General features: G+C 40.0%; 1 protein-coding gene across 6 annotated transcripts in view; it reads right to left on the bottom strand.

Moving 5' to 3' along the window:
• Nucleotides 1-205: 205 nt before the first annotated feature.
• PLEKHG1 (pleckstrin homology and RhoGEF domain containing G1) overlaps nt 206-26,657 on the bottom strand; it is a 127,554-nt gene continuing 101,102 nt past the window's right edge. For 5 of the 6 annotated variants that reach the window (XM_042017432.1, XM_042017433.1, XM_042017435.1 and 2 more), the window contains 15 exons: nt 25,458-25,527; nt 17,882-17,928; nt 17,249-17,399; nt 16,130-16,261; nt 13,594-13,776; nt 13,410-13,505; nt 13,210-13,296; nt 11,403-11,436; nt 10,851-10,946; nt 9,586-9,624; nt 9,121-9,143; nt 8,048-8,266; nt 6,810-6,923; nt 4,348-6,016; nt 206-3,401 (listed from right to left, as the gene is read on the bottom strand). In XM_042017432.1, the coding sequence (XP_041873366.1) occupies nt 2,299-3,401; nt 4,348-6,016; nt 6,810-6,923; nt 8,048-8,266; nt 9,121-9,143; nt 9,586-9,624; nt 10,851-10,946; nt 11,403-11,436; nt 13,210-13,296; nt 13,410-13,505; nt 13,594-13,776; nt 16,130-16,261; nt 17,249-17,399; nt 17,882-17,928; nt 25,458-25,527 (4,063 nt within the window). In that variant the 3' untranslated portion in view covers nt 206-2,298. The remainder of the gene's footprint in view (nt 3,402-4,347; nt 6,017-6,809; nt 6,924-8,047; nt 8,267-9,120; nt 9,144-9,585; nt 9,625-10,850; nt 10,947-11,402; nt 11,437-13,209; nt 13,297-13,409; nt 13,506-13,593; nt 13,777-16,129; nt 16,262-17,248; nt 17,400-17,881; nt 17,929-25,457; nt 25,528-26,657) is intronic. The other variant, XM_042017434.1, reaches the window with a different exon arrangement.

The following is a 26,657-nucleotide window of genomic DNA, read 5'->3' as shown; positions in this document are numbered from 1 at the left end:
GGGGCAGGGGCGGGAGCGGGGCCAGGGGGCGGGCGGGGATGGAGCGCCGCCCGACCCCGCTCCCCGCCCCGGCGCTCCCCTGCTTTCGCTTCCGCTTTATTTGCAAGAAACTAACCCCGTCCAAATCACCCCCAAACATCAGCTCCGACAGGTAGAAGCCAATAACTTCCTTCCGCCGCCCCCCGCAATGAAAAGCACCCAAAGCTTTTGCATACTCAACGTTTATTAAAAATAGTATGAAATGGTCCCTGGGAGAAGTTACAATACTAGTAGAAGTCCCTTTTTCTGATTGGTTGGTTGTTTTCCCCTCCCTCCCAACTCCATTGATTGCATGAGATGCGAGTTAAACATTCTCCTAAAGCCGTTTAAACAAATCTAGATGTGCGCCCACAGATTCACCTTCTATCCATATTTACAATACTTTACAAGCTATATTAAATAAATATGGGCTCTGCTACACCTCGGCGTCTTAAATATGTACAACATTATTTCTCAGTCGGATTTTACTAGATAGATAGGGGTCCTATCACAGGGGGTGTGCTGACTGTAACAAGTATCCCTGTGGTATGAGCTAGTAAGTACCGTGACCAACCAGCCCTCAAAATAACAACTCCTAGCCAATGCAAGATAGGTGTGGTAAATAATTTAGTCGGTTCTAATAAATTCAAGTCCTCAAATCTTAGTCTACAAGTAATTAGCTGTACACTGATGACTTCAGGTTTTCCTCATGGTAACCAGTGTTGTAAATAATCAGCTGTTCTGGAAGTACAGTGCTCTGTAACTGAGGGGAGTGATAAGTGGTTAGTAAAAATAGTATTTCAATGAAATTCCTTTGTTTATTGATATGTTTAACTCGGTACTGGCTTTATCCATGTAATCTGAAGAATGTAAGCACCAAAAAAGAACAACAGTGACACAAGATGATCAGTGTAGATGTATCTAGGCTTTCCTTTAGGTACAATGTTTTCAAGTAACAGAATCCAAAGCTGTGCAACAATGACGATGAAGGGGAGTACGTAGTATTGGAAAGCCTGTCCTTGCTCTAAATGGCAGCATTTATTCTATACATTATTTGCAAAAGAATGGAATATATTCTCATTTTTAAGCTACTTTTTATTGTACATAAATTGGATTAGAGTCAGCCCTGACTGATTTACAAAATGTATCTTTTACTGCTCTCTGTCAGGAAGGGTCACTTCCTGCTACAGGAGATGCATGCCCTGGGGACTGCAGCTTGTCACTCAAACAGCACTATCACCAAACCACTCTATGGGCCAAACATGCCCCACAATTAGTATTTCACCCAAGAATCTGGCCAAGCCTCATTCTCTCGCAGGGTTACTGACACTGGGACTTGAATAAATGCCCAGCAGGTCACTGCATACAACACACAGCTTCTTCAACTCTGCACAGCAGCTTTTGACCGCTGGATGCTGATCTACAAGATACTCAGATTTTGCTTGCATATCACAAACGCCACCATCACTGGAGGTACCAAAACTGGTCTAGCCCTCTTCACAAGCAGTGCAGCTCCCCTTCTAATGCCAAAACCACTCCCCAGGCAAGGACTGTGTCACACAAAAGACACCACTGCCCATCTTCTGCCTCCTACGCAGTTCCAGAAAGTAGAAGCGGCTTCAGACACAGAGCTATCAGCCTGGCACAAGTACTAGGACTAGGTTTTCTTTAAAATATAAGAAGCTTGCTCTAAAATAATGTAGCATATGCATTGGTCCCACACACTTGGAATCTGTCTGACGCAAAAGTAACGTGCAAAAAGTATGTGCAATTGCACATGTAGCCTGTTGGGGTAATAACCAGAACCCTGCTCAGAAATCTGGACAGTCACAGGAGCAGCTGCCCAGCTAAATGCTCCTGTATGTAAGCAGAGTAATATCACGCAGGTATTTTGGATGCAGAACACTGGACACCAACTGGAAAGTCTAAATACCAAGGTTTCCATGTGATAAAATGGTTTAAGAATCAAATGGCATCACACCTGGTTCGATAGTAAGAATCAGGGGGTATCACACCTAACAAAGAAGAGATGTGAAGGTTCAGTAGGAGATGAGAAGTTCACATGTGCTACATAGAGACCCCAGACAGTGCGCATTTGGCCTTTTTCACATCCAGGATTCTAAACCATTTTTTAAATGATACATTTCACATCTATTTACAATATTATTGTGATACAATGCCTGATACTGTAATATTACGGAAATACATGATGCCAGTACTGATTGTCCTAGTATATACTCCGTCATGATAAGGCAGTACAGCTAGAAATTACTGAAAGCATCAAGCAAAGCTACTTGAACTGAGACACTGAAACTTTTCCCTTAAAGACTGGACAATATTCTGCTGATTAGGAGATGGTACTCTCCACAGGTAATCATTCAGTTTATCCGAATCACTGTATGCAGTCAGATATGGGGTAAGTGCACGTTTGCTGCTGGCAGACTTTGCAGGAGTACAGGAGACAGTTTTGCCACAGAATGTTTCAGAAGGAACAGCATCTGTGTTACGCAGTTTAGGATCTGATCTCCTTGTTTGGTTCTGAGAAGTCTCCAAGTCAGATCCCTCATCTTCAGACTTTATTTCAACGTAGTCATCATCATCCCCTTCTCCTTCTTCAGAATCTTTGAAATTCAAAAAATAGTTCTGAGTGGCCATCTGTGCTGTCAGAGGGGAGGCTCTGTTCACTCTCAGCACCTTTTGAGAATCCTGCAGAATCATATCTGAACAGTTTTCAGAGATCTGCTTTCTCATCTCCGGCCCTGTACATCCTGAAGCAATTCCTGGAGTTTGATGGCTGTTGAATCTAAAGTTCCTATTCAAATGGAGCCTTTTCTTATCAATTTCATTATTATATACAATTGATTCTCCAGACCGGTTGACCACAATTGAGGACGAGGACTGTGACCTGCCGTATGCCTGCGGTTTTACATTGCTTACTCTCCTCCCCAGTGAGTTATAGACATGATCTTGATGCAAGTTCTCTTTGTTTGGTTGGCTTATAATGGCACTCCACCTCTGCGCTGGGACATGCAAACGGTTGGAAATCTGAAGGGAAGGCACTGAGCCAGCTGATGGCAACTGCTTCGAATTGCTTTTTGTACCAGCCTCTGCGTACGAGTTCTTGGACTTTGGGTCCTGGGATTCAGGCCATGGAGAGAAGTCAGCCAGCTCGCCATTACTGTACGTAGAATGCAAAAGCCAATCTTCTGCTCTTGAGCACTCACTGGCAGGCTGGGAATGGGGAGGAGATGTGGCCATGGGTGTGGAAAACCTCCCAGCTGATGGCTCCTGAGGAGTGGCCCCAGCTTCCTTTTGGACCTTAGGAGTACTCTCTCTGAAGACAATTTGGTCATAAAGCTGGGAATATTCAGCTATTCTGGCACCTAGAAAGAAGAGAGAATTAACTTAGCAGAGAGAAGGAATCAATTTCAATTAATCATGTTAAAATTTTAAAACCTCAAAACACTTAGTATTGGTAGAGAAGAGCTTTCAGTTGTGTCAATAAATTTGGCCTCTGCAAAGTAACATGAAACAATGGAGGCTGGAAAGGCCTTTGTGTCACATTTCAGTACACTTTGTTGAGGAAAAGAAGCATAAAATATCTTGCTACAGTGAGCAGTCATGCAGGACACAATGCAGCACATGGTTCCAATAATACGCTGCTTGTTTCAATGTTAAAATAGAAAAGAACATTCTAAAAATGGCCTGGTAAATAAGATATTAAATAAGAGACTTTTAAAAATATCACAAGAAGGCAAGAATGACACCCTAGTGCATGGAGTCTGCTGCCTCGACTTCAATTTGTTTCAATTGATCATGGACAAAAATAGTCCCAGAGTTGTTGCATAGCCATGACTTTGCCATTCAACACTATGAGCTCTTTCTTATCTGACCACATTCCTTATGCTCATGGGTATGATTCTGAATGGCACCTGAGCAGATGTATGTGACTTGTGAGAAGGCAAACCAACTTGAAAAAACACTTTAGTCAAACTCTGAAGATCACACTACTAAAGGAAATAACTGCTTTTCTGTAGAGAGTCCAATAGTGCTTCAGGCATGATTTCTACTTCCAGCCTCAGTTGAATTGCTCTTTCCTGAGACTGCCCCACTCCTCCCAAAGTTACCAAGTCACAACAAGAAATGAGATATAAAGGACTGTTCATGTTAAAGCTGTCTGAGAAAATTCATTTCAGTTGTAACACAGAAAATACAATCCTGATACTCAATGACTGAGGTGAGGAAAATTCATAATCTTCCAGTTCAGAACACAAAGTTCACTGAAAGCTACTAAAGAAATGTATCTGTACAGAAAGGTTTTTAACATACCAATAGCAGGACCTCCTTGTTTCTTCTCCTCCAGAATAGCAGCAAGATCTTTGTGTTTCAGTTTCTGTTGTCTGTTAGCTGGCTGTTCCTGCTCTGGACTTTTAACTTTCAAAAGCTGGTTAGCCTTCTTAATTTTTTGACTGTACTGCCTTGCCATCATAAAAACTCTGTTCTTTGTTTTATCCATAACAGCCAAGTCATTTTCCACACCCTCTGCAGGTGCGCTGGACAGAACACTACTGGCAGGTTCATATGGACTATCTACAAAAGGCATCTCACTGGAGAAGGAAGATCTGTTCAAACTCATGAAAGAGTTCTCCTTGCATGGTGTAGTGTCTTCAAGCCTGAGATTAGCCTCACTTATGGTGGCAGCCCTGGGCTTCACAGTTTTAGGGAAAATAGGAGTTTCTGGCAGAGAGAGAGTAGACAGCGAGTACTCTACATCTTTACTCAGTTCAGGTGTGCTACCAGCATGCAGCCTTTCCTGCATGTCATCTTTACAAACAGGAAAGGCTGCAAGGACACGGTCTCTTGTCTTTTCCTCATTTTTCTTGATGTAGTTCTCCAGGTCATTCCAAATCTCATCTACTTCTTCTGAGAGTTTATCTGCGGCAGACTTATGCGACAGCGAGTCAGAGTTGGAGGAGCTATCTACTAAACTCAAATAGTCATTGTCAATGGGAACACGGTGGTAAGGACTTTCATCTTCACTGAACTGGAGGCTCTCCTCAGAAACAAAATGTTGTAGATTGTCACAATATGCAAAGTCTTTTTCCAAAAAACTCCTCCTTTTAGAGGATTTTAAGGAGTCACATTTAAAATTCAATAGTGATGTTTCTGGAAGCAGTATGGTGTCATAGATGTTGTCTTCAACAATCCTGAGCTCATCCAAACTTGAAGTTGGTGCTTCTTTACTGAGTAGTATCTCCTCCTGACTAGCATGAATGGAGGTCCTCTTTTGATTTGCTGTTCTCTTTTTGGAAGGTGAATCTGATCTGCTTTTGCTTTCAGCCTCATACAGGGAGTCTCTAGCAGATCTCTGGGGACCATGGGGTGTCTCCTCCCTTCTTGTCAGACCCATCAGCTTTAAGTCTTCATAGCTGATATTATCATAAACATGTTCAATATCATCGATGGTCAGCTCCTCTGAAGATTCGGGATATGCATTCCTACTGCTCCCCTCTGCTATCTTCACTTCCCTTCGAGAACCATGCTCCCCTGTTTTATACCTGGTGCTGGCTGGACGTGTGTTGCTTTCACCAGCACTACTGGCCCGTCTAACAATTTTGTGGCGAGTGGGGCTGGGAGTCTCGTTTTGATGCACTTGTCCCAAGTGCCAGCTGCATGGACGCCCAGAAGAACCCCTCCTTTCGCCACCAGGAGCTGAACTCGTGTTGGATGTAGACGCTGATGGTACAAACATCTGATAATCGTCTTCATCATCTTCGTTCTCATAAGGTGGGCGCCGGCTGGGAAACAATGCCTGCCTGATCTGGTGGTCTGTCCAAATGTTTCTGACAGAGGTACTTCCCCCCAGGATATTCATGATCAGAGAGTTGCTCTGGGGTGTGCTGAATTGTCTAGGAGACGGCGGCTGTCTAGCCGTGCAGGAAAATGGAAGATCAGTATTCAGCTGGGTGGACTCTTCATCTGAAGGGTCCTTGGAGTTCTGTGGAGATTTGAAATTTGCAGGTAACATTAGCATATCCCTGTAATCCCTGTAACAATACAGCAATTCCCTCTTTTTACAGGACTGCCATAGCACCAGTGTTTCCTGCAGCATGGAATTATGTAGAGATGGGCAAAGCAAGCGCTCTCTCTCAACAGAGAGCGAGGGAGCCAAGGTGGCAGTGCCAGACTACTTTGCTTCCTAATCCTTACCATGGCTCAGAGTTCACTCTTGGTGTTTAAAACATCTTACTTCAAATACAAGACAGTAGCTTATGTTAATGCATAAATAGTTAAAGGCAAATTTGTTTGGCAGGAGTTAGATTAAACCTTTTATGCTAACTCTGCAGTTTCACAGTTGGATTAAGCTAATCCGACTCTGAGCTTGTGCCAAAAGTTTTGTTCTCCTCCCTTTCCTTGCCTATAACCCTAGCAGAAAGGAATCTTATGCTCTATAGCACATGCCACTGAAAATTTCTTTTTCATTTTAGTGTAAGTTTTCATCCAGATCTAATTTACAGCAAGGCCACGTGCTCACTAATGCTGGCATAAAGGATGCTTTAGAGATTGCTGGCCAGAGTTTGGGAGAGAGAGGGAAAGATAATTCTTTTTGTCTTAAGTTAATGCTGATTGGTTTGGTTAGTTACTTGTTAGAAGAGTCTTTCATCATAGATATGAATATAAATACATGACATAAACAGAAGAGGATGTATCTGCCAACCTCGGGAAAACAGATTTCTTTGACATATCTTCGATGCATAGCAAAATAGAAGTAAAAAATAATAATTATATACCTGAATTTCACATTTATTGAGATTGAGACTTCTCCGTTTTTCAACATTTTCAGCAGCTTGACTATTAAGTCTTTTTCTTCCCCCTTTTGATTTCTGCAGTGAGTTTTGCTGTGACTTTAAAGAAAAAAAACAGGGGAAGGGCAATAAAATCTACAGCTCTTTGTATAGTCTAGTTCAGAGGAATTATTACAAGCTAGAATAGGTCAGAGATCTACACTGGGAGATGAAACAGCTTATGAGTTGTCAGAGCACTGCCACAAGAATTATTGAGAGCTTAGAAAACCTGTAGAAGTGTCCTTGCCACATCTAGTAGTAACCACTAAGCTAACAGTATACATTTTGTGTGGTATTCTTTTATGCTTACTCATTCTTTCGTTCTTACTTATGTCGGCAAGAGGGAGAATTACAAGACACTGCACTAAACTGGTACAAGACACTATTTTGTCAAATATTTATAATGCAAATAGTGTGATTTCAAAGAGGAAATGCACAGTCAGGTTCAAAAAGAATTTCAATAACTGGTTTTAGATCATTCACAAAATAAATGAACCACACAAGGATATTAGCTCAGTATCAACTAAACCAAATAAACTGAAAATCTAGATTCTTTAATACAGCCATATTTTGAAGTTGGATTTTTAGTCTTTCAAAGGTACTACAGTGTATGGAAACATCATACTGAGTGGGAAAAACTACCATCTGTGCTGTAGTAACAGATAAAGACCCTAATTTTCAGAAATCTTACTCAAAACTTCTCATATTCAAGTTCACATGTTCATAGCTACTGCCAGATGCTCGCAGATCAAGAAGCACCCCATCACACAAAGCAGTGCCTGAATCTTAACTTAATATTTAAGTCCTTGCTTTGAAGGCACTGTCTCTGCATATGGCCTAAAAAGGTTTTTTCATGGCATCAGCTAAAGAAGCAAGGAAAAGCCAGTTGTGTGCAACAGGTAAAACTTTTCTGTCAGAACTAGGTTTGACGACTGTGAAGGACTAAGTAAAATCTCATTCAGGCAGTGGGAATTTCTCCCTCTGTATAGGGGCTACTTTTACATCTTCTCTGTTAAAATGCAAGAGAGTATTGTGTGAAGCCTAAATAAAAATGTTTCTAAGGAGAGAAAGTTGCAAATGCTTGCAACGCATTCCTGCCTAATGGCTATTTTACATATAATTTTAATCCTTCTTCCATTCTCCCCAGGAAAAAATTACTTTATTTTTTCCCTTCCTTTTCCTACCTGTTCAGACTCTTCTTCGTCATCAGCATCAATCTGTTCTGTAGCAGAAGACTGAAGATTTTCATCCTGATCACTACTGTAGGCCGGTTCAATAGACTCTTGAAACTGGCTTTCCAGCCCACTGGATTCCAGTGAAACCTTTTTCCTAGAATTCAGCAAGGCTTCACTTGATCCTAGTTTGGTGGCTTGAGATAATAGGGCTCCTTCAATGCCCATCCGCTTAAAAAAGAAAATTGTGAAACTTTGATTAGAAGTTTATAGAGATTCTATATTTTAGTAAGATCCTGTTTTACATCAGACTCACAGGCAATGTTTAACCTACAGTCAGTTAGCTGCACTGAAATGAGATTTATAAAGAAGTACAACAATCAGTATTTTTCCACATAATATTTAGAACTGAAAAAACATATGCAAAAAAACCCCACTCCCATCGAATCCTGAGTTTCAGTGTTATGGCATCACGGTGAATACACAAGTACTTTGTTTATAACACACACACTTTTTAAATTCCCTCCTAAATAAAACCTTGAGACCTGAAATTCAACATGAGACTTTCAAACTACATTGGGAATTTCAATACATGTTCTTACAGAAAATGTAAAAATTAGAAATGCTCATTTCAATCTGCTTAAGCTGCATCTGCTCTGCTGCTCTGTTTGGTAATATATCTATATATATCTATATATATCTCAGAGTAAGTTGAAACTTTCCAGTCTTATTTAATAAATGCAAAGATAATATGATCCAAAGAATAAACACTATTTTTATACACAGCACTCCTTGATTCTAGTGGTATTTTAAAGTATCCTATAGAGCTAGTAATTGATTGGACTGTATTATAAACCACAACAATATATGGATCAGTAATTTTTTTTAATTAAATATTCCCAAAATAGTAAGCTGTATTCCTACTGCTTTCATTCCAGTAATCTTATTTGAGATGCTAAATAACATTTATGGGTTTGTTTTCATTCTTAAGGTCAACATAACCAAGAAGATGCAAATTCTCCAGTAAATACTGTGCTCTAAGTCATATGAATGTGCTAAAACAAGAAATATAAGAAATGGCTTACCTTCTGCATATCTGGACTTACATCTGAAAACAGAAATACACACATCAGTGAATAATCAAACTATGCCCGTTTCAGTGCTACACTAAAACCCCAATTATGAATTCCCCAAAGGGGATTGAATGCAGCAGCAATTGAGCAAACAGACTATGGGATCTCTGATAAAAAAGAGACAGTATGAGCTTTACCAGAGTTCCACTTGAGGCCCTGATTTTGCAGTACTGCTGTGGTATGAGGAACTGTTCACAATGGCCAAGACTTGGTCTGACCAGTTCCTAGGACCAAACCCAAAGTGTGGAAAAGCAGATATTAGATTTAAACACAAACATTTTGGGTTTGTTTTTTTTCAAAATTCTTCTTCCTCCCCCTAATGCATTTAGGGACAGTTACAAGAAAAAAGAATCTGTCTTTACTTGTTCTACAAGTACCGAAGCACCAGGTCAGTAAACAGTACAGAAAGCAGCTTACCATTTGACTTCAAAACTTTATGGACTCTAGATGAGGGTTCTGAAAAAGACAACAACATGTTTACCCACTGTGACATTCCAAAGAAAGCTGTGGGCATCCTGGACAACTTTTTATAACATATATAAAAATTTAAGCTTCTGAGCCCATGCAGTGAAGCCAGATTTTAATTTCTTTATCACAAAATTTCCTCACAAAGAAGAAGTCTTTGTTGAAGTGTCAAATCTATAGCTGTTACCAAAGAACAGATTTGTTTCTTAATGCAATAGCAGCTGCCCTCTATACATCAAGGCACGCAAGTTTTTATCCCATGCTAGGATTCCTGCTTTCAAAAGACCTGGTCACCTCTGTTATTGCTCTAGGGTGTTAGAGGTTTGCTGTTAGAAATACGCATAAGGTACCAACATCTTAAAAGGGCTTAAAAAGTGTAAGTAGCTGAAAATTACACAGGAGGTCCTTTGATCAGTATTTTGTGTTGTTCCTTTCACAGGAAGAGCAGCACAAATGCAACAAAGGTGTGCAAACACCTCAGAAACAAAGGAACACACCTCAACCTATTAGAACTTGACTGTTTTTCAGACACAAATGCTGCTGTATGTTAAATCATTACATCAGTATTCTCATGAGCTTTGTTTAAGTCATTCCCAATAGACAATGTTGCACACTTCAAACTGGAAAGGTCTTTAAGGAGACAAAGAGGGGACCACAGTGACTACAATACAAAGTCACCCAACTACAAAGACAGTGGTAGTGTTTTTGAGAGTAATTATGGATGTATCTTTGAGCTAGGAGGGGGAAAAAAAAGCCCAAAGTCAGCATAACCACCTCTAAATTCTCTATTACCCATCAGGCAAACATTACACTAAGTAAAGATAGTAATCATGTTTTGAAATAATAAGCCTATCATAATCAGGATGGAACCACTTCTGAGACGATAATAACTGCGGTGGGGGGATGTCAGATTTAAGTAATGTGACTGGCTTTCCTGCATATGCATTCCTTAATCTGTTAGAGTACCAACTGTTCTTTATGCATCCACCATTACAAATGTATACTCCTTAAATTAAATGCAAACACTAGATAAAAAAATAAATCACAAAAACCCCAAATGATTAATAAGATACTTCATCCACATCTGAGAGATACCATGCTAAATCTGCCTGGAGTGCAGATTAAAAACCAATTCTATGTGCTCAGCCTAACCCACCCCCAAAACAACCCTGCTTGTTTTTCCTTTTGTCATCTAGGGGGTAAATGAGTTTATTCACCTGATTTCCTTCTCACTCTGTGAGGAGCAGTGCCTTCCTTAGGCTGGTAAGACGATTTCATTTCTCCCTCAGGGCTATAGTAGAAGCCTGGGTGATCTGTGGAACAAGCAGAGGCACAGAGAATAAGAGAGTGACAAGGATGGCACTTCACACACCTTGGCAGCTCCCTTTGGAGGCAGTGCCATGGTCCCTTTGTGACTAATACAGTTGCACCTTGCCTGAAGCTACGCAAGCAAGATATGCCACTGTAGGGTAGCGGTTACCCAGGCAGCCATGGAAATTCTTTGCCCACATAGTTGTGCCCGGCTCCAGAGGACTAACCCAGCAACATTTATCCACTACCATCACGTTTGATTGCCAGTTTCTCAGTCAGAGCCTTCCCAACAAACTCTAAAGGATCTGCACTGAATTTTGCCTTTTCCAGCAGGGTCGTAATTCAAGGAACATAAGCCTGGCCTTCTCCCATCTCAGATGAAACCAACAGCTAAAGCCAAAATTTTGAAGATGGTTTTTATTAATTTTTAAAACAGAAGTGAAAAAGAGTGAACTTACGTATGGCATCCATTTCGAGAATTGCCTGCTTGGCCTGGAAGAGAAAAAATAACAAATGAAGAAGTTAAAACTGTTAGTAGGAGGGCAAGCTTTATTGCATATTACAGATAGTAGTGAGCTTATATGCAAATAACAACAACTTTAATTTGGGAACTAATAAATATGGTTAGCAGCATTACCAAATAGTTTAACTCCCATATTATATTTTTAACTCTAAAGTTGTTGGTGTATAAAATGCTATAAACCTTTCTTCCTTCAAGATTTTCCTTGTGGAACAGCTATTAAAAAAAGGGCAAAATTTGGTTTAAGAAAGATTGATGCAGGACGGAGAGCATCCCCTGATTGCTTAAAATTTGTCCCTTTTTTAAATAGAAAAAAAAATCTGGAAGCTTTAGGAGGCATATCAGCTACTAAACAAGAAAATAATCTAAACTGAAATATCCCATCCAAGGTGCTTGCCCTTCTACAGGTGCAGTTCGGTAATTTTCCACCAGGCGTCACATGTGGACTATTATTAAATTCTCCAAAAGCTGGGCAGACAGAAGCCTCACAACAAGCAATTACTGGTTTGACAGAAAAAAAAAAATTAAAAATGCGCCGATAACTTCAGAGATTTATTTCATTAGACTTTTCCTTTCTCAAGTGAAATTGCTTCTCTGAGCAGACTATATTTTTGGTTTCACGTTCTTTGCACAGATAAAATAAAAATCTAATAAGAAATTAAAAAAAATTGATACAAAGGCTGGGATCATGCTGTAATTCTTTTTCTTTTAACAACCTAATAAGCTGCATTGAGTATTTACAGTGTAAGTATGGATACCAGCATAAACATTATGCCTTTAATAGACTTTGTCAACAAAAGATAAGAGGAGAATTAGCAATAGGACCTGCTAGAGCTTTTTTCTCCCATAAGTCTCTTTTTGTCACACCGTTGAAAATGCGTGTTAGTACAGCATGGTGCATGTCAGTCACAGGTAACATTTTTTAGCTATTATAGCATAAAACTGAGTGAAAAAACAATCAGAGAAACTGAAAAACCAAGAGTAAACTCTGTGTGAAAAAAAAATCCTGTTTCCACACGAGTCAATGGCTGCTTTGTCTTGGCAAGAGCTGACCAGGGCTAACGCCCTTTGAGGGGTGCTGTATGTTACACTGGGAGGCATCATCTGAAGATCTAAGACTGGATTTCATAAATAAGAGGAGAAAATTTCCTTATTCTGAGATATTATAGCTATGAATATGATATCAGAGCCTCGTTTTTTCTGGCATAAAACTTGCTAGCTATCTCACCAAAAAGAGTCAGATGTCCCAGCTAAGGATGCTGGGTTCAGGATGGGCATGTGTACTTGCAGTGAAGCGTGTGCTGCCAATGGCTTCACTGCTATGATACTTAATCAAGACAGATTAAAATTAAAAACATCTACAGTACTGCAATTAGTGCATCTCAGTGCTCTGCAGACAGGCAGCATCAAGCTAAGATGTGCTCCTGGAGTCAAGATTCCTGACATTGCACCTCTGTTACTTATGTCTTGGCAGGCAAATGCTGCTAGCCCAGTTAAATTCTTCTACTCCCATACCAAGCCCTGCAGATAATTATAGTGGAACTTTCCCATTAATTGGGAGGAACTTTTAAAGATATAAGGAAACAACATGTTAATTAACATCCTGGAGAGAGTCTAAACTCTCTGTATATTGCATGAATCTTGCAGCTAACAAGATTGTTTTAAGTTAGTAGGCATACGAGGAAGTGTCTTGTGATTTTCTTTGGGTTTTTGGTTGGTTGGTTGGTTTTTTTGGGTTTTTTTACCTTGGCAGGAATTTTAGCAGGATGATTTTCTAGAATTAACCTCTTCAAGTGAAGAATCCAAAGGCGCTTGTCTTGCTGTGACTTTGCCTGATAAAAAAATTGGGCACCATGAGAAGAATGCATTCCTGCACTATGCAGGGTAATAAACAGCATATGGACATGAGCCAGGTTACCCAGGGCAGGGAGGTTTCTCTTCATACCTGGACAGTATGTTGCATCTTAGGATTTTTGTAGTGGAAGACACTAAAGCTAAGTGGTTCCTTTGGTATTACTTCAACAAGCATCAAGTTTCCACACTGCAATGAAGAGAGAAAACAATGTGAATCACAGAGGAGTATTGGGGAGACATGTAGACAGCACATTACCACCTGCTCTCTGACATACCAGTATGTGAGCTTTGTATGCAAACATTTCATCCCTCTTTTTTGTAATTAGCAGCATCTTGTCAAAGAGGAACAACGTGCGCTCATTTTTGGCTCGCTGAATGCGGAACGTTCCTTCTAACACCAGCTCCCCGTAACTCGTGAGGTCTGGCCCTTTCCAGTTAGTGAGCAAACTCTGTATTTCCTGCAACAGATCAAAGAACAACAACCAAAATTAATTTCAGAGGTCTTGTTGAAACGAAAGACCCAAACGATCTGCTGATGCCATTCCCACTCTCCCATATAATCTTTAGCATCCAACAGCGGATGGTCACCAGACACCAGTACTGAGGTTGGTAGGTTATGTGTAACACTGCAGCCAGGTGCTTGGAGGCTCATTGCAAAGCCCAGAGTAAAACATGCCCCGAGTCCTGGTTACTGTCTCTGCATGGATCCAGCAAAGAGCTCTGATCTCCCTTGGGCAGCCTGTAACGTAAGAGCACAACCTCTGCTCCCCTTGCTCCCAATGGAAAACCTTTTGTAATTCAGTCATCAGTCTCTCTCATGCTCTCCTCTATGTCCCCAACCAATCTCTCTTAACATTTCCCTCTCACCCTGGGTATCTTCCTGAAGTTGTGTGGTCTCCCACTGAATGAATTATAATGCCATGTCCGTGTCCCATAGGCCCATCACAGAAGACACTTCTGTGAGGTGTTTGGATTGAAGAGATGATTCCCAGAAGACTAAAGGATGACAAGTGATATGGTCAACTGAACATCTCAATATTGGCTTGTATATTAATGATTTGTGTAGATACCACAGATATTTCTCACCTTATTTATTACTTAAGAAAAAAAAAGGTTGGAGAAACATCTAAGAACATCTTCACAAGACTGTGTCACTTAGCTATGGCTATTAGGTTTCCTTAAACTGCTTGTGTTTTCTGTCAATGGCAGTGACATAGGACTTAAGCATGGGACACCAAATTCTAAAAGCAGGCTAAACCTTTAACTAGGGAACTTTTTAAAAACATCCATCAGGCTTTAAACCTGGCAGCACTAGCAAAGCAGGGACAGATTGCCTCATCCTAGGTTGAGCCCTCTAGGACATTAGACTTTGGAGAACATCCCATTCCATTTGAAGCACCAACGCAGGCTAAAGCATTCACAGGAATAAAACTCCAAAGCAATCCACTTTGGACTATACAGGCAGCTGTTTAAAAAAAAAAGGAGAAAAAAAAATTTAAAAGTTGCATTGTATCAGATCTCTCCAGGAACTTAAAAAGTCAGGATACAGCACAGGGAACAAGTCCACCACTGTCGAGGGACACTTTGTGCAGGAACTGCTGTTGCAATACTTGCAGCATTACAGACCCCACGGCAGTGTGAGAGCCCGCAGAAGGCCTATCCCTATGGCTGCAGAAACAGGTTTACTTTTTTAAAGGGCAACTATGAACATAAATACTTTCCACAACCCCACACATTTGCCAGCTGAGCTCAATAAATTAAAAAAAAGCTTTTTTTCCCAAAAGCATTTAACCCTTATTTATTGCCAAATATAATTACTCAGATTTACAGCAGATTGTTGTTAAAAGTCATTAGCAGGCACTTCCAGCAATATGTGGCAAAGATTACCCTGCTGCAAGGAAGACATTGTCGAATCTTCCTTACAGATGAACAACAGCAACACAAAAAAAAAAATCATAAAAAACCCCCAAACAAAAACAAACAAACCGAGAAACAGAAAAAAGAACAAAACCACAAAAAGAGTGAATGAATGAATGAATTTAATTGACATTAAAAAGAAAAAAAAAAGGGCAAATAATTACACGACATGGATTTCTGAAATGGGATAAGCTTATTACTCCCTTTTATAAACTAAAAAAATCCCCCCAATTTTCTTAAAGCAATATAAATATTGAAAATGTAACATAAAAGTATGGTTCACTGGGAACCTGGAAACAGAATGGGAGCAAAAATTCCACAAAAGAGCTTGCTCTTGATGCCAATATTTACTCAGGGTGTAGCTTTTGTTTCTTCTCCTCAAAAAAATCTTCATTTGAAGCAAAGTTAAGAGTTTTTCTGAGTATCATGTTTCTAGGTTTATGCTTTTCACAAAGCAACTGATAATGAGTCTTCTAAAACCCGAGAGGAAAGTACTTACACAAGAATCAGCAAAAGAAATGCCTCAAAACAAAATTAATCAGCACAAAGGGAAGAAATCGGAAACCACAGGATTTCTGAACAAAGCCATGCCCTAGGGTTGTACAGCAGCGCTGTACAATTGAGGGAAAGGAAGAAAAAAGAGTTATCTTAAGTTCCATATTACTGCAAAATAAATGCTTTACAGGATGCTGCTTGTAGGTTAGAGATGTCTGAGATTTTCCTGCAGCAGTTATGACCATGGTTTCCAAGATCAAACAGCCACAGGCATGCTCAACAGAAGTCTAAATTATGACTGACAAAGATTAAAAGAAAAGATAAACTAAAAAATGTTAATTGCATATATATTGACAAAACCAGCTCACAAACACCCATAAAATCTCTCTGGGAACTCACCTGGAGCCTGATGGCGTGTTCATGTTTCCTCTTCATGTCATTTATATGCCATGCCACTCTCTGCATGGTATCTATGGCATCCAGCACCACATCATAGCCCTCAGTGTCCTTGTCAAGGTGGTTTTCTATTTCCTACAACAGAGGGAAAAAACCAAAGTCCCCATATTCCTAAGTGAACTTTCCCAGCCAAACGCAATGCTATGTTTTTATCAGTACTGTTTTGTCTTTGCATCACGATCACTTGAAGGCAACGTTCCCGCCTTTGTTACTGATGCAAAGATGATCGCTGCTATCAATTTGAGTAACACAAGATGACGAACAAAGTCAAGCCTTTGGGGCCAGTTTAGCAGCAGTACACTTGCAGCAGCCAATGTGAGCAGAGAGGCACATAAAGAGAGCACAGCACACTGACAGGAGACTTTTCAGACAGCATTTAATGGCCTTCCTACAACACAGAACGTATCTACACACTTACAAAACCCTGATGGAATTACACTAGGCATTACTTTACAGTTGGAGAGTAGAAAAGCACCAGGCATTTTAAATAAGGATCAGTGTCTTTACACTTCACTAGAACATGACTCTCTAATAGGAAACAGATGCGGAAAATGTTAACAATAAAGTATGAATTTCCGAAACTTGCTTAACTCAATTCACTGAATATTGAAAGAGTTCGCACTTCCTCCATCATTCCTCTCCACAAAATTCTTAGCAGTCAGGGTGTTTATGTGTATTTAGTCCTTCTTTCAACCACCCCCAGAATTGCAACATGTGGAAAAACACTGTTCTTCATTGGAACAATAAATTTGTGTACAAAAATGTTTAATCATGACAAGAATTTTCCAAACAACTTCAGAATTACAGCTTTCAAAAAAAAGTGCTAATTATTTGGATGCAAAAACTAATTCAATGTGTCTAAAATAATTACCATAAATTCCCCACTCCAAATAGATGCATATGGTATGAAGTGATGAAGACAGAAAGTCTCCACATGTAGAAATCAAATACCCACAAAAGGAAGAGCATTTAAGGAAAACCAGAACCTTTCTAACCACCAAGCCTTGTACCAGAGGCAGGAACTCCAATGTGCAGCAGCCCTAAACGAAATACATTTCTTACGTGCAAAAGCAGGTGGTACTTGAGGATGCGCTGGACAGGTTTCAAGAGGTAAGAGCCCAGAGGCAGAGAATGCTTCAGTGCTTCTTGCCGCTCTCTGAAGAACTTGGCCAGCGCCTTGTTCCTCATGCACTCTGTCAGCACAGCCACAGACCTGAAAACATCAATACACAGCTTTAAGACACTCTGTTTCCATAAGTCTGTAAGTAAAGTAAAGAATTGTTTCCTTTTTAGCTTGTAAAAAGGGGCAGCAGGTTCCCATTCTAATAACTGCTTTTTCTGTTGTTTGGTTTGGCTTTTTTTTATTTATCTTGTGCATTCAGCTATGTTTCCCCTTGACATGCAACCAATCTCTCTTACTGGGAATTATAAAAGCAGCATTACAGAATAAGACCATCATTTTCTAAAGAAGGATAAAGCAATGAACCACAAGAATAGATAAAACAAAACTTCAGATAAACATTTCTTAAAAATTATTGTAATTTTTTTCTTTTTCACATAAAAGGTAAACTCTGTGACCATTCCTCCAATCTGGGAAAGGGAGAGGCTGATTTTTTTTTTTTTTGCATAGACTGTAATTTGCATTACATGAACCAGCTAAGGGAAAAAGGAAGAAAGGGAACCCATAATTCCTACCTTGGGTAGTTGGTGCAGTACTGTGTATATATGTGGAAATCTTCACTCTGCACAGGGAGGAAAAGTTTGCATATATTGAGATTTTGTCAAACTAGCAGCAAAAATGTGCAAGATAAAGATGATGATGTCAAGACAACACCTCCTCCAGTTCCTGATCAATGAATCATTCACTAGTCCTAACATGACCAGAATTTAATTTCATCTTTTTGCAGAGGGGGGAGATTTTTCCTTTACTTAAAAGAAAAACCAAGGTCACCTACACAGAGAAAAAACAAGCGGCTTTGCAACAAAGCCTCCAAGGTACCTTATGAAAATCTATGCACCTCAAGAAAACCCCAAAAAACGAAAAACTCAACCAAAATACCATTACTACACATACCTTCTTCAAACAGCTGGCTGCACTTATCTAAGTTTTTTTGTGTGCTGAAGCACACCCATATCATAGAATCGTAGAATATCCTAAGTTGGAAGGGACCTACAACTATCATCAAAGCCAACTCCTGGCCCTGCACAGGACAAACCCAAGAATCACACCATGTACCTGCAGCATTTACTGGGAGAAATAAGTTTCGCAGGTTATGTTTGGTGTGCCATTTTCAAGCAATTATAAATACTTTCACATTTGAGCACAGTCTAAGCGTGAAATTAGAAGCCAGAAAAGTGATTTTTTTGAAAAGTAAATTACGTGAAAGCAGACAGCTATTACCCCAACAAGTTGTAACTAGATCTGGGTGGGTTTCCACACTTGCCTGTCACACTGAAATTGCTCAGACTTAATGCTGACAAGCTTCTCAGAGCTAAAGTCTGAGTTTCATTTCTTTCCTCCCTGATGCCATGAAGATTTTTGCCTTTTCTTTTATACCCCTGTTATACCCCTGTTATACCTTTTTACAGCTTCTGTATTCCTAGTGCTTTTTGCCTACATTCTTAGACTTGTTTGTTAAGCTAAGAGACTAAACATTTTAGAGGCTTCGTAGCCAGGGATCAGTGTGCCCCAGACCCCAAGGTCCTCTCCAGAACATATTCTGTAAACTAAGATAGAACCATCCAGGGGAAGGTTCCTTGGAGAGGGGGGCTCACTTGACCCTCTCATTGAGGAATCTTTGATAGATAAGCTAATTAGAAAAGCCTATAATGTTATACCCAATGTTGGGGGGACACAGAAACACACGGGAGGAGAGAGACACAGAGACACAGGGAAAGACTCGGTGGGGTACATCTTGATGCATATGACCTGGACGTATACACGTAAGGATCCTTAAGAATAAATACCAAGGTAAAATCCCTTTTCCCCTTCTAACCATGTATGCCTCTTGATTTTAAGACCAGGAAAAGGCATCATCCCCGGCCTAAGATTTTTTCTTAATAATCATCATTTAATTCCATGCAAGAACAGATTACCAGAAACATTCCCATGTGCTCTAAGTCTACATCTGCCTATTAACTTCTATCCCAAATAAGACACAATTTCTGCAGCTTACGGGAGTCTTAAAGGCTAAGAAAGCAATGCAGAAGGGCAAAGTGCTCCCCATATCAACCACTTTTTCTTTCCTACGCCCTAGACAGATAAAACACAATCCTCCAGCAGGAAATAAGACCCCAATTTCCACTCAAAGCATCTTCAGAACAGGCTCTGGCATTCTGCAGCACAATAGCTGTGCTCCAAGAGGGGCTGTCTCCCAGGGGTCATTGCTGGTGAATGGCAAGACCAAACATCTGCATTCACAGGAGGCTCAGTGCTCTGAGGAGCACCACCCCTGGGGAGAGGGCTGACACAGGCTGTGGCTTTTGTTTCTCACTGTTGGGGTTTGGTTGTTTATCATTCAGCCATTCATCAGAAAGAGCCTTCTCAGGCAGTGCCCTTTGCCAGTTCCAACAGCACTGCTCTTGTCCCCCTCTCCTGGGGGTAAAGCAGGTTGTGCCATCCATCTCTCCACTGAGCAGTGATCCATGAGGACCCCGTAAAAAGTAAGATGTTACTCTGCATGAGTACAAGTCATTGCAATTCATTTCAGTATGTCTTACTGGATTTCAGTATTCTCTGTTCTGAAGAAAATAACTCAAGCAAACTTCTAATAAATGTTTCCCCAGGGGATTGTGATCCCCATTCACTCACTGGTGGGCTGTAAGCTTATTAAACTGCTCTTCTCTTAGAAGCCAACAAACCAACTAAAAGTAGTTTTGATACAAATACAGTTAAATAATTTAGCTTGGTTTTTCACACTTGAACTGAATTTGTCATCACAGCTAGTTTTTGTGGCAGCGTACCTACACCCCGTGTCCACATGCAGAGAAAGTGAGCCTGTGTCACAGCCAGTTCATGTCCATGCTTGGAATCCAGCCACAGCTCCAAACCCTCTCCACTCAAAATGAAGAATTAACAAACCTCAAAGAGCTTCAGATATTACACTGTGTAATTTTCTTTGGCAATACCAAACTAGCCAGCACTCATAATAAGCCAGGGTGCTTAAGAGAGAACACAAAAGTGAAATTCAGTATGGTGGGAAAATGTAATTTATTTTATATATGCATATATTAATTCAAAGTTTTCATTTAGGGGATTTTGGTATAAATTTTAAGATATTCCCATGGCTATGGTAACAGAATAATACAATTTATAGAACTACTTCATAAGCAGAGTGAAGAACATTTTGAGCCAATTTATTTTTATGTATATATTCTGCTCATATCACATGATTATTCTACTTTTCAAACAAAAAGGAAAAGAGTATCTGTTGTGAAATTTTAACCAATGAAAGTACTATCTGTAAAACAAACAAGGCCAAACATTTCAGGGTTATAGAGTAGGCTGTGTGCACATTCCCCTCAAACTCAAAAGCACGTCTGAAATCCCCAGGAGCCTTTTCACACTCTCGCTTTTTGGTTTGGTTTTTGGCTTTGGGTTTTTTTACACAAGGTCAGAACTACTTTTAATGGGGTTTTTTTTGGTTTTTAAAGAATTTTAGTCTAGCTATTAAATGGAACAAATTTGTATTAAAAGAAAAAAAAAAGAATTTCTTATGCCCTTGATACTTCTAAAGCTTAAGAATGGTTTTACAATCATCCCTGCTTTCTGAACAGACATAACACCAAATTCCGTACTGCACTTACATGTGTACTCGCTCCAGTGAGCCACAGCTCATTTCACCACACAGAACCATCAGAGAGCATTTACTTCTACTGAGCAATGTGAGCATAGTGCCAGGAGAAAGTCAAGGACATGTGTTTTGCCTCCAGGACGAGATTGTTGATACGCACTCAAACTTGCAGATCTCTTGTGAATCAACATCGTACACCTTGCCCAGGCATTGGCTGGATTAATGTGAACATGTTGGGAAAGTGGCCAAGAGAGCCACGTCCAAGAGAAGTTCTTCCTCATCCGGACAAAAGTGCACTGCTCAGTACCGGAGCAACAGAAAAACCAGAACTAAGATGGATTTAATATCTTTCCAAATACTTTCACAATGTAAGGAAAACACCAGCTATGCTCATCAGTATTTCTTTGGACATTCTTAAACTTGGTCAGCTTGAAAACAGTTTTGTTCATGTCAACTGTCTTCAGACCAGGTTAAAACTGATCTCTGCATAGAGACTGTAATTGCTCCAGAAATCAGTTTGAATCTGGGGGCCCAAAGCTGTTGTGGTAGAAGCTGCAAAAACCTGAGACTCAAGCTGAGAACTTGTCCACACTGACTGCAAGTCACCCTCAAGAGAAAAGCCAAGCATGAGCTCGAGACCTCAGCTATACTTATACTGGTGCCTCGCAGAGGAATCAATTCACTGCACATCTCTTCCACATACATTCCAAACCTTCCCTCAACTTTTGGTGCACTTTGCTTTTTTATAGCCATAAAAGGCACTTTAAAAGAAAATGGAGACTGAGAAAATGAGCGGTGTCAGTGTGCAAACTGAAGCCAATTGCCTGGATCGCCTCTTCACTAATGAGATGCTAAATTAAAGTAATTCTCCCTCTCCCCTTGGTTAAGCTGTTAGTGTGCCTTGCAGAAAACATATGTTCTGAATTTCTGGGGTGCTGAGTGAGAAGAGCGATGTGCCAGAATTCAGCTCTCCTTTAAAACAACTCACTTAAATGTAAACGTGTAGAATACTGAAGTCAATCTTCTAATTAACACTGGCATCGTTACTGTGAAAATGAAAGACCGAACTGGCAAAACCCCCTTATAAACAGTCTTCTGTGTGAATAATTAAGTCATAGCTAAGCTTGCACTGGAACCTTTTATCAGTCTCCAATTACAGTTTACCAGCAAAATGTCTCCAGGAACTTCTACGTACTAGAGTTAATCCAGTTCTTCTAGACAAAGAGGGAGGACCAGAATTGGTATAAACTAGTACAACACTACCCTCAGAGGCAGGTTACTTCCATGCAGCAGCCATCCCACACTGTTAAACAAATACCCATCCACACCATCTGCATCTTGAGGCAGAAAGAGAAAGACAGCAATTCATGACTGGATAGCAGGTTTTAAAATAAATGTGCTTTTCTGCATTTGTGCCTATCTGCCTGAGAGTTATTAATGTAGTAAAACATTGGGAAGCAAAGGGATTCAATACAATGTTGTAGGTTGCTATTAAATATTTACATTTCCATAAAGTCATAGCTTTGCATCGTTATTTTACTGGTTAATGAGTTTTACATTACTGGCTAGTTTAGACTAAAGACATTGCTGAAGTCTGTTAACAGATCAAAGCTGCCATTTTAGGGGCTATTTACTTTGGGCACTCAGCACAAAAGATGTTAAGATAATGATTCAAATCCACAATTATGTGTTTTTGTTCAAAGTACGCTAAAGTGTGCTTTGATAATCCTTTCCCTTAAAAGTGACAAGGCTTTTTACTACTCAAGCATGAAAGTTATACACAGGAAACACAGTCATGTATGATTGTGAGAGAGAAGTATAATATGCTATACAAGAAATTTTGTTGAGCAAAACCAAATAACGAAGTCAAGTTCAAGGAGAATGATCCAAAACTTCAAAAATTAAGCTCCCCAGATGTCTTCACAAATATAAAACATTTTAGTCCCAACAAGCTTCAGAGTTACTTTAACCATAACTGTTCTGCTATACATGCAAACCAACTTTGTGTGACTTCACATGAATCCTAAGGAAGAAACAACTTTTACTTCATGCAGTTACTGAGCTTCATAAGAGTGCAAAAAGCAAACACAGTACCTACAGTGAAAACCTGTTGTACCTTAAAATTCCCAACACCTAGAGTGTATTCACAGTAGGGTGAAAAAATGGCACTAGATCCAGAGCTCGTGTAACCTAAGCACAGTTCCACTGGAAGCATTCAAGAAGCTCCAGCACAGCTACATCCATTAGCTAAGGCTGTGAGCTATGACTTCAGCATGAAAACATCCCTGTGCTTAACTCACAGTGAAGATCTAACGCACTCGAAGCAATGAAACAATAAATGGCCAAAGTCCCGTAAGATTGAAGGAGCACATGCTGCCAAAAAAGGCAGTTTTATTTCCACTTTTCAGTGCTGGGAAGACACAAGCAACCAAGAATGGACAACTGGAGTCTGTTAAGACAGTCAGCAGTTGCTGTAATGAAATCCTCATGGCCAAAATCAGAACTGTGGGGTATTTTGGTATTGTTTGATTTTGCTTTTAAGTGTTTGCACTTGTCTGAATGAACCTAAAAAATGCCTGTTAGTACTGCAATCTCCAGCAATTTCTGAGCCATCAGGCAGTTGCCTGCCAATAATACAAATGCTAAAAGCATTCAACAAGGGAACAAAAGGCACAAGCAATGATATGCAGATGGGTTTTGGAACTAATGGCCAGAAAGTCTACCAGACAAGCCCTTTCAGTTGGCCAATTTGGACAAGAACACAATTTTTTCCTGGACTTATTATCAGTTGCACCATCTCTGTTTTGCATCCCAGCAGGAGTAGTCCCAGCAGTCCCAGATATAAGCAAGAAATACAGCAGAAATATTGACCAGCTCCGAACTGTTTTATCTGTAGATACAGTGAAGGCCTCCCAGTTGGCCTTTACTTGCACAGGCACTCTGTTGCAGAGTGCAGTAATTCACAACTTTTTGCCCACCAGGACCACAGATCTTTTCTGTTAAGCTGTTTCTTAGTCAGCCAGACTCAGCATGCACATGGGGTTATTCTGTTCCAGAAGCAGGACTTTGCACTCGCCCTTATCCCATTCTCTCTCTCCTTCAGTTCAATCCAGGCTATCTGTAGCAATAACAACATGCCATAAACCCCACTGCAATGGGGCAAAAATGCATCCTACTTCTGTAGTAGTGGTGCCAACACTAAGGTCTCTTAATGCTTACAAAAGACCAATTACTAGATAACTTGCAACTTTCTCAACTCAGCTGAAGCAAGTGATCTGATGAAACAGCAGCACTTAGCTGGTATCATCACTCAAATTTGCTATAAAACCCCTTATGTCACAACAGTGCCAAACAAATTCATGGACCGTAATGAGAGAGTGGTCCAGTTAATCCTAAATCCATGTGTTAGACTTATTACATTGAGTGCTTGGTGCTGGCAATGCTGAGTTCAGGACAAAGTATAAGACATGACAGGCTTTGGCTTTTTGGTTTCTTTGGGGGTTTTTTTGTGTTTGTTTTTTCATTTCGGTTTTTTGTTGCATTTTTTTTTAATACAAAAAGGCAAACACACCTATAGAGAGATTACCCACATTTAAACAACTACATGACCCCTCTTCCTCCAGAAATACCACAGAGATCGAATTATTTTTTAACACATTTGGGCTCTACAGATTCAAGGCATATGTCGATTCTCTGGTGAATTCTGCAGTGAACTAGCATCATCTATAGCTCAAATCATTTAATTTCTTGTAGTCCTACTCATTATAGCCATTCCTCTTCTCCCTGACTAGCTCTCTGTGTTTCCTACAATGAAGGCCGCCTCCTTCCCTGTATTTCTCCTGCACCTAACAATTTCCCTTACTCCATATTTTTTGCTTCAGTATCGCCCAACACAATCAAGATATCAGATTAATGTCCAGAAAATTCAAAGCATTTCAGAGAGAATGAGATTTGAATCTTAAGGCTAGATTTTGGGCCATCCCATTTAAAAAGAAAATTAAAGGTATAGTTGTGGGTTTCAGGAAAAATTCTCAGGAAACAATATGGCCACATTTTGTATGTTAATGTTACTACCTTTTCTAGGAATGCAGCCAAGTTTTATTCTCTAGTTGTTTTTAAGCTGACATGGCATAACTGGAGAATATCACGTGATCATGCACATTAACAGATGGAAGTAACAAAGAGAACCCCTGTAACAGCTAACAAAAAAAAAAAAGCAACCCTAAAAATGAACTCAATAAACAGCTCCACCAGTTCAGATCCATTTAGTGAAGAAAACGGCACCTTTGTCTTGATTTTTTAGAAATGCAAATCAGAGGCATATCCCTCTCAATTACTAAGAGAAATTTTTTCCCTTTCCATAGATTTGCTGACTTTTCTTGGTTAACTTTACAAAAGCTATCAGAATTAGGTCTCAAAAGCTGATAAATCAATCTTATTTTCCCCACATCACTCTGCAGCTGGTGCTGCAGACTTACCTTGGAAACAAAACAATCTGCTATAGCCACAGGATCATTTTCACAGTTTTCCAAATCTTGCAGAAGTTCACTAAAACAAAGAACAGGAAATGGTAATTACGGCACACCTTGGAATAGACACACCTGTATATTCAGAACCAGCCAGTGCTGCACCATTCATGGCAGCACTTAATGATGCAGGGAGTACTAAAAAGGGAAAAAGAACCCCTTCGATGTCCCTCTTCCCCCCAGGTGCTGGGGTTTTTTTATTTGCAGGCAGAGGAGAACTATAAGGAAATGGTATTCCCACTATTTGAAAATTCAAGTTGCCAGGATAACCATGGTTGTTCTGCTAAGCTAAGATGAGCCCCTTCCTTCAGGGAGATGTCCCATCCCTAGAAATATTCAAGGCCAGGTTGGATGGGGCTCTGAGTAACCTGATCTAATTGAAGATGTTCCTGCTTGTTGCAGGGAGGCTGGACCTAAGGGTCATCTGAACCTTAAAGGTGCCTTCCAACCCAAACTATTCTATGACTCTGTGACTGACAGCTCTTTTACAACAATCATAGTGGTGCAGTCAGACAGTTGTGTAGCTTGTATATCCACTAACGTGATGACTAAGAAAATTTACTGAAGCACATGCACTGTCCTATAAAGACTTCTTATGTTCTACAAGTTTTACTTGACCAAGGGAGATGATGAACTGCTCTGAAAAATATTGGTGAGAACTAGGGATGTATTTTTCATACATGAAGAATGTTAAGAAGCTCATTCAGGAAAGTTAGTCTACTTTTAGCGTGTCTCTTCATTGAAGATAAATTGGTTAGCCTGAAAAAAGCTTTCTGGAAGGGAATACATATACATATACATATACGTGCATAAAAACAATACATGAGAGGATTTTATAATGTTGATATGCCGAAGGGAAAATTAATTCATTTGAACAAGAGCAAAGGAATAAGGGAGCCAGTTTGCTGTTGAATGAAACTCAGTTCTCAAAAGCAAATTCAGTGAAAGAAAAAGTTCAAGTAGAAGAAGAAAACCTCAAAGGTATCTCCTTGATCAAAAGAGTTTTCAGTCTTACTGAAAGATGTACTCAGAAAAACAAGAGAAGAAACTGAGTTTTCTGCTAAATTATTCTCTAATAGAATTTTATTCTTCTCCTCACCCTCCTCCCCCCACCCTTCTCCCCCTGCCCCTACACACACACTCCCACAGATG

This window comes from Corvus kubaryi, unplaced genomic scaffold (assembly GCF_017639235.1).
Source record: "Corvus kubaryi isolate FWS band 111438036 unplaced genomic scaffold, C.kubaryi_AGA036_p1.0 split3-73, whole genome shotgun sequence".
Classification (NCBI taxonomy): Eukaryota; Metazoa; Chordata; class Aves; order Passeriformes; family Corvidae; genus Corvus; species Corvus kubaryi.
The sequence above is the reverse complement of the archived record's forward strand: the minus strand, read 5'-3'. Positions and strand labels throughout refer to the sequence as shown.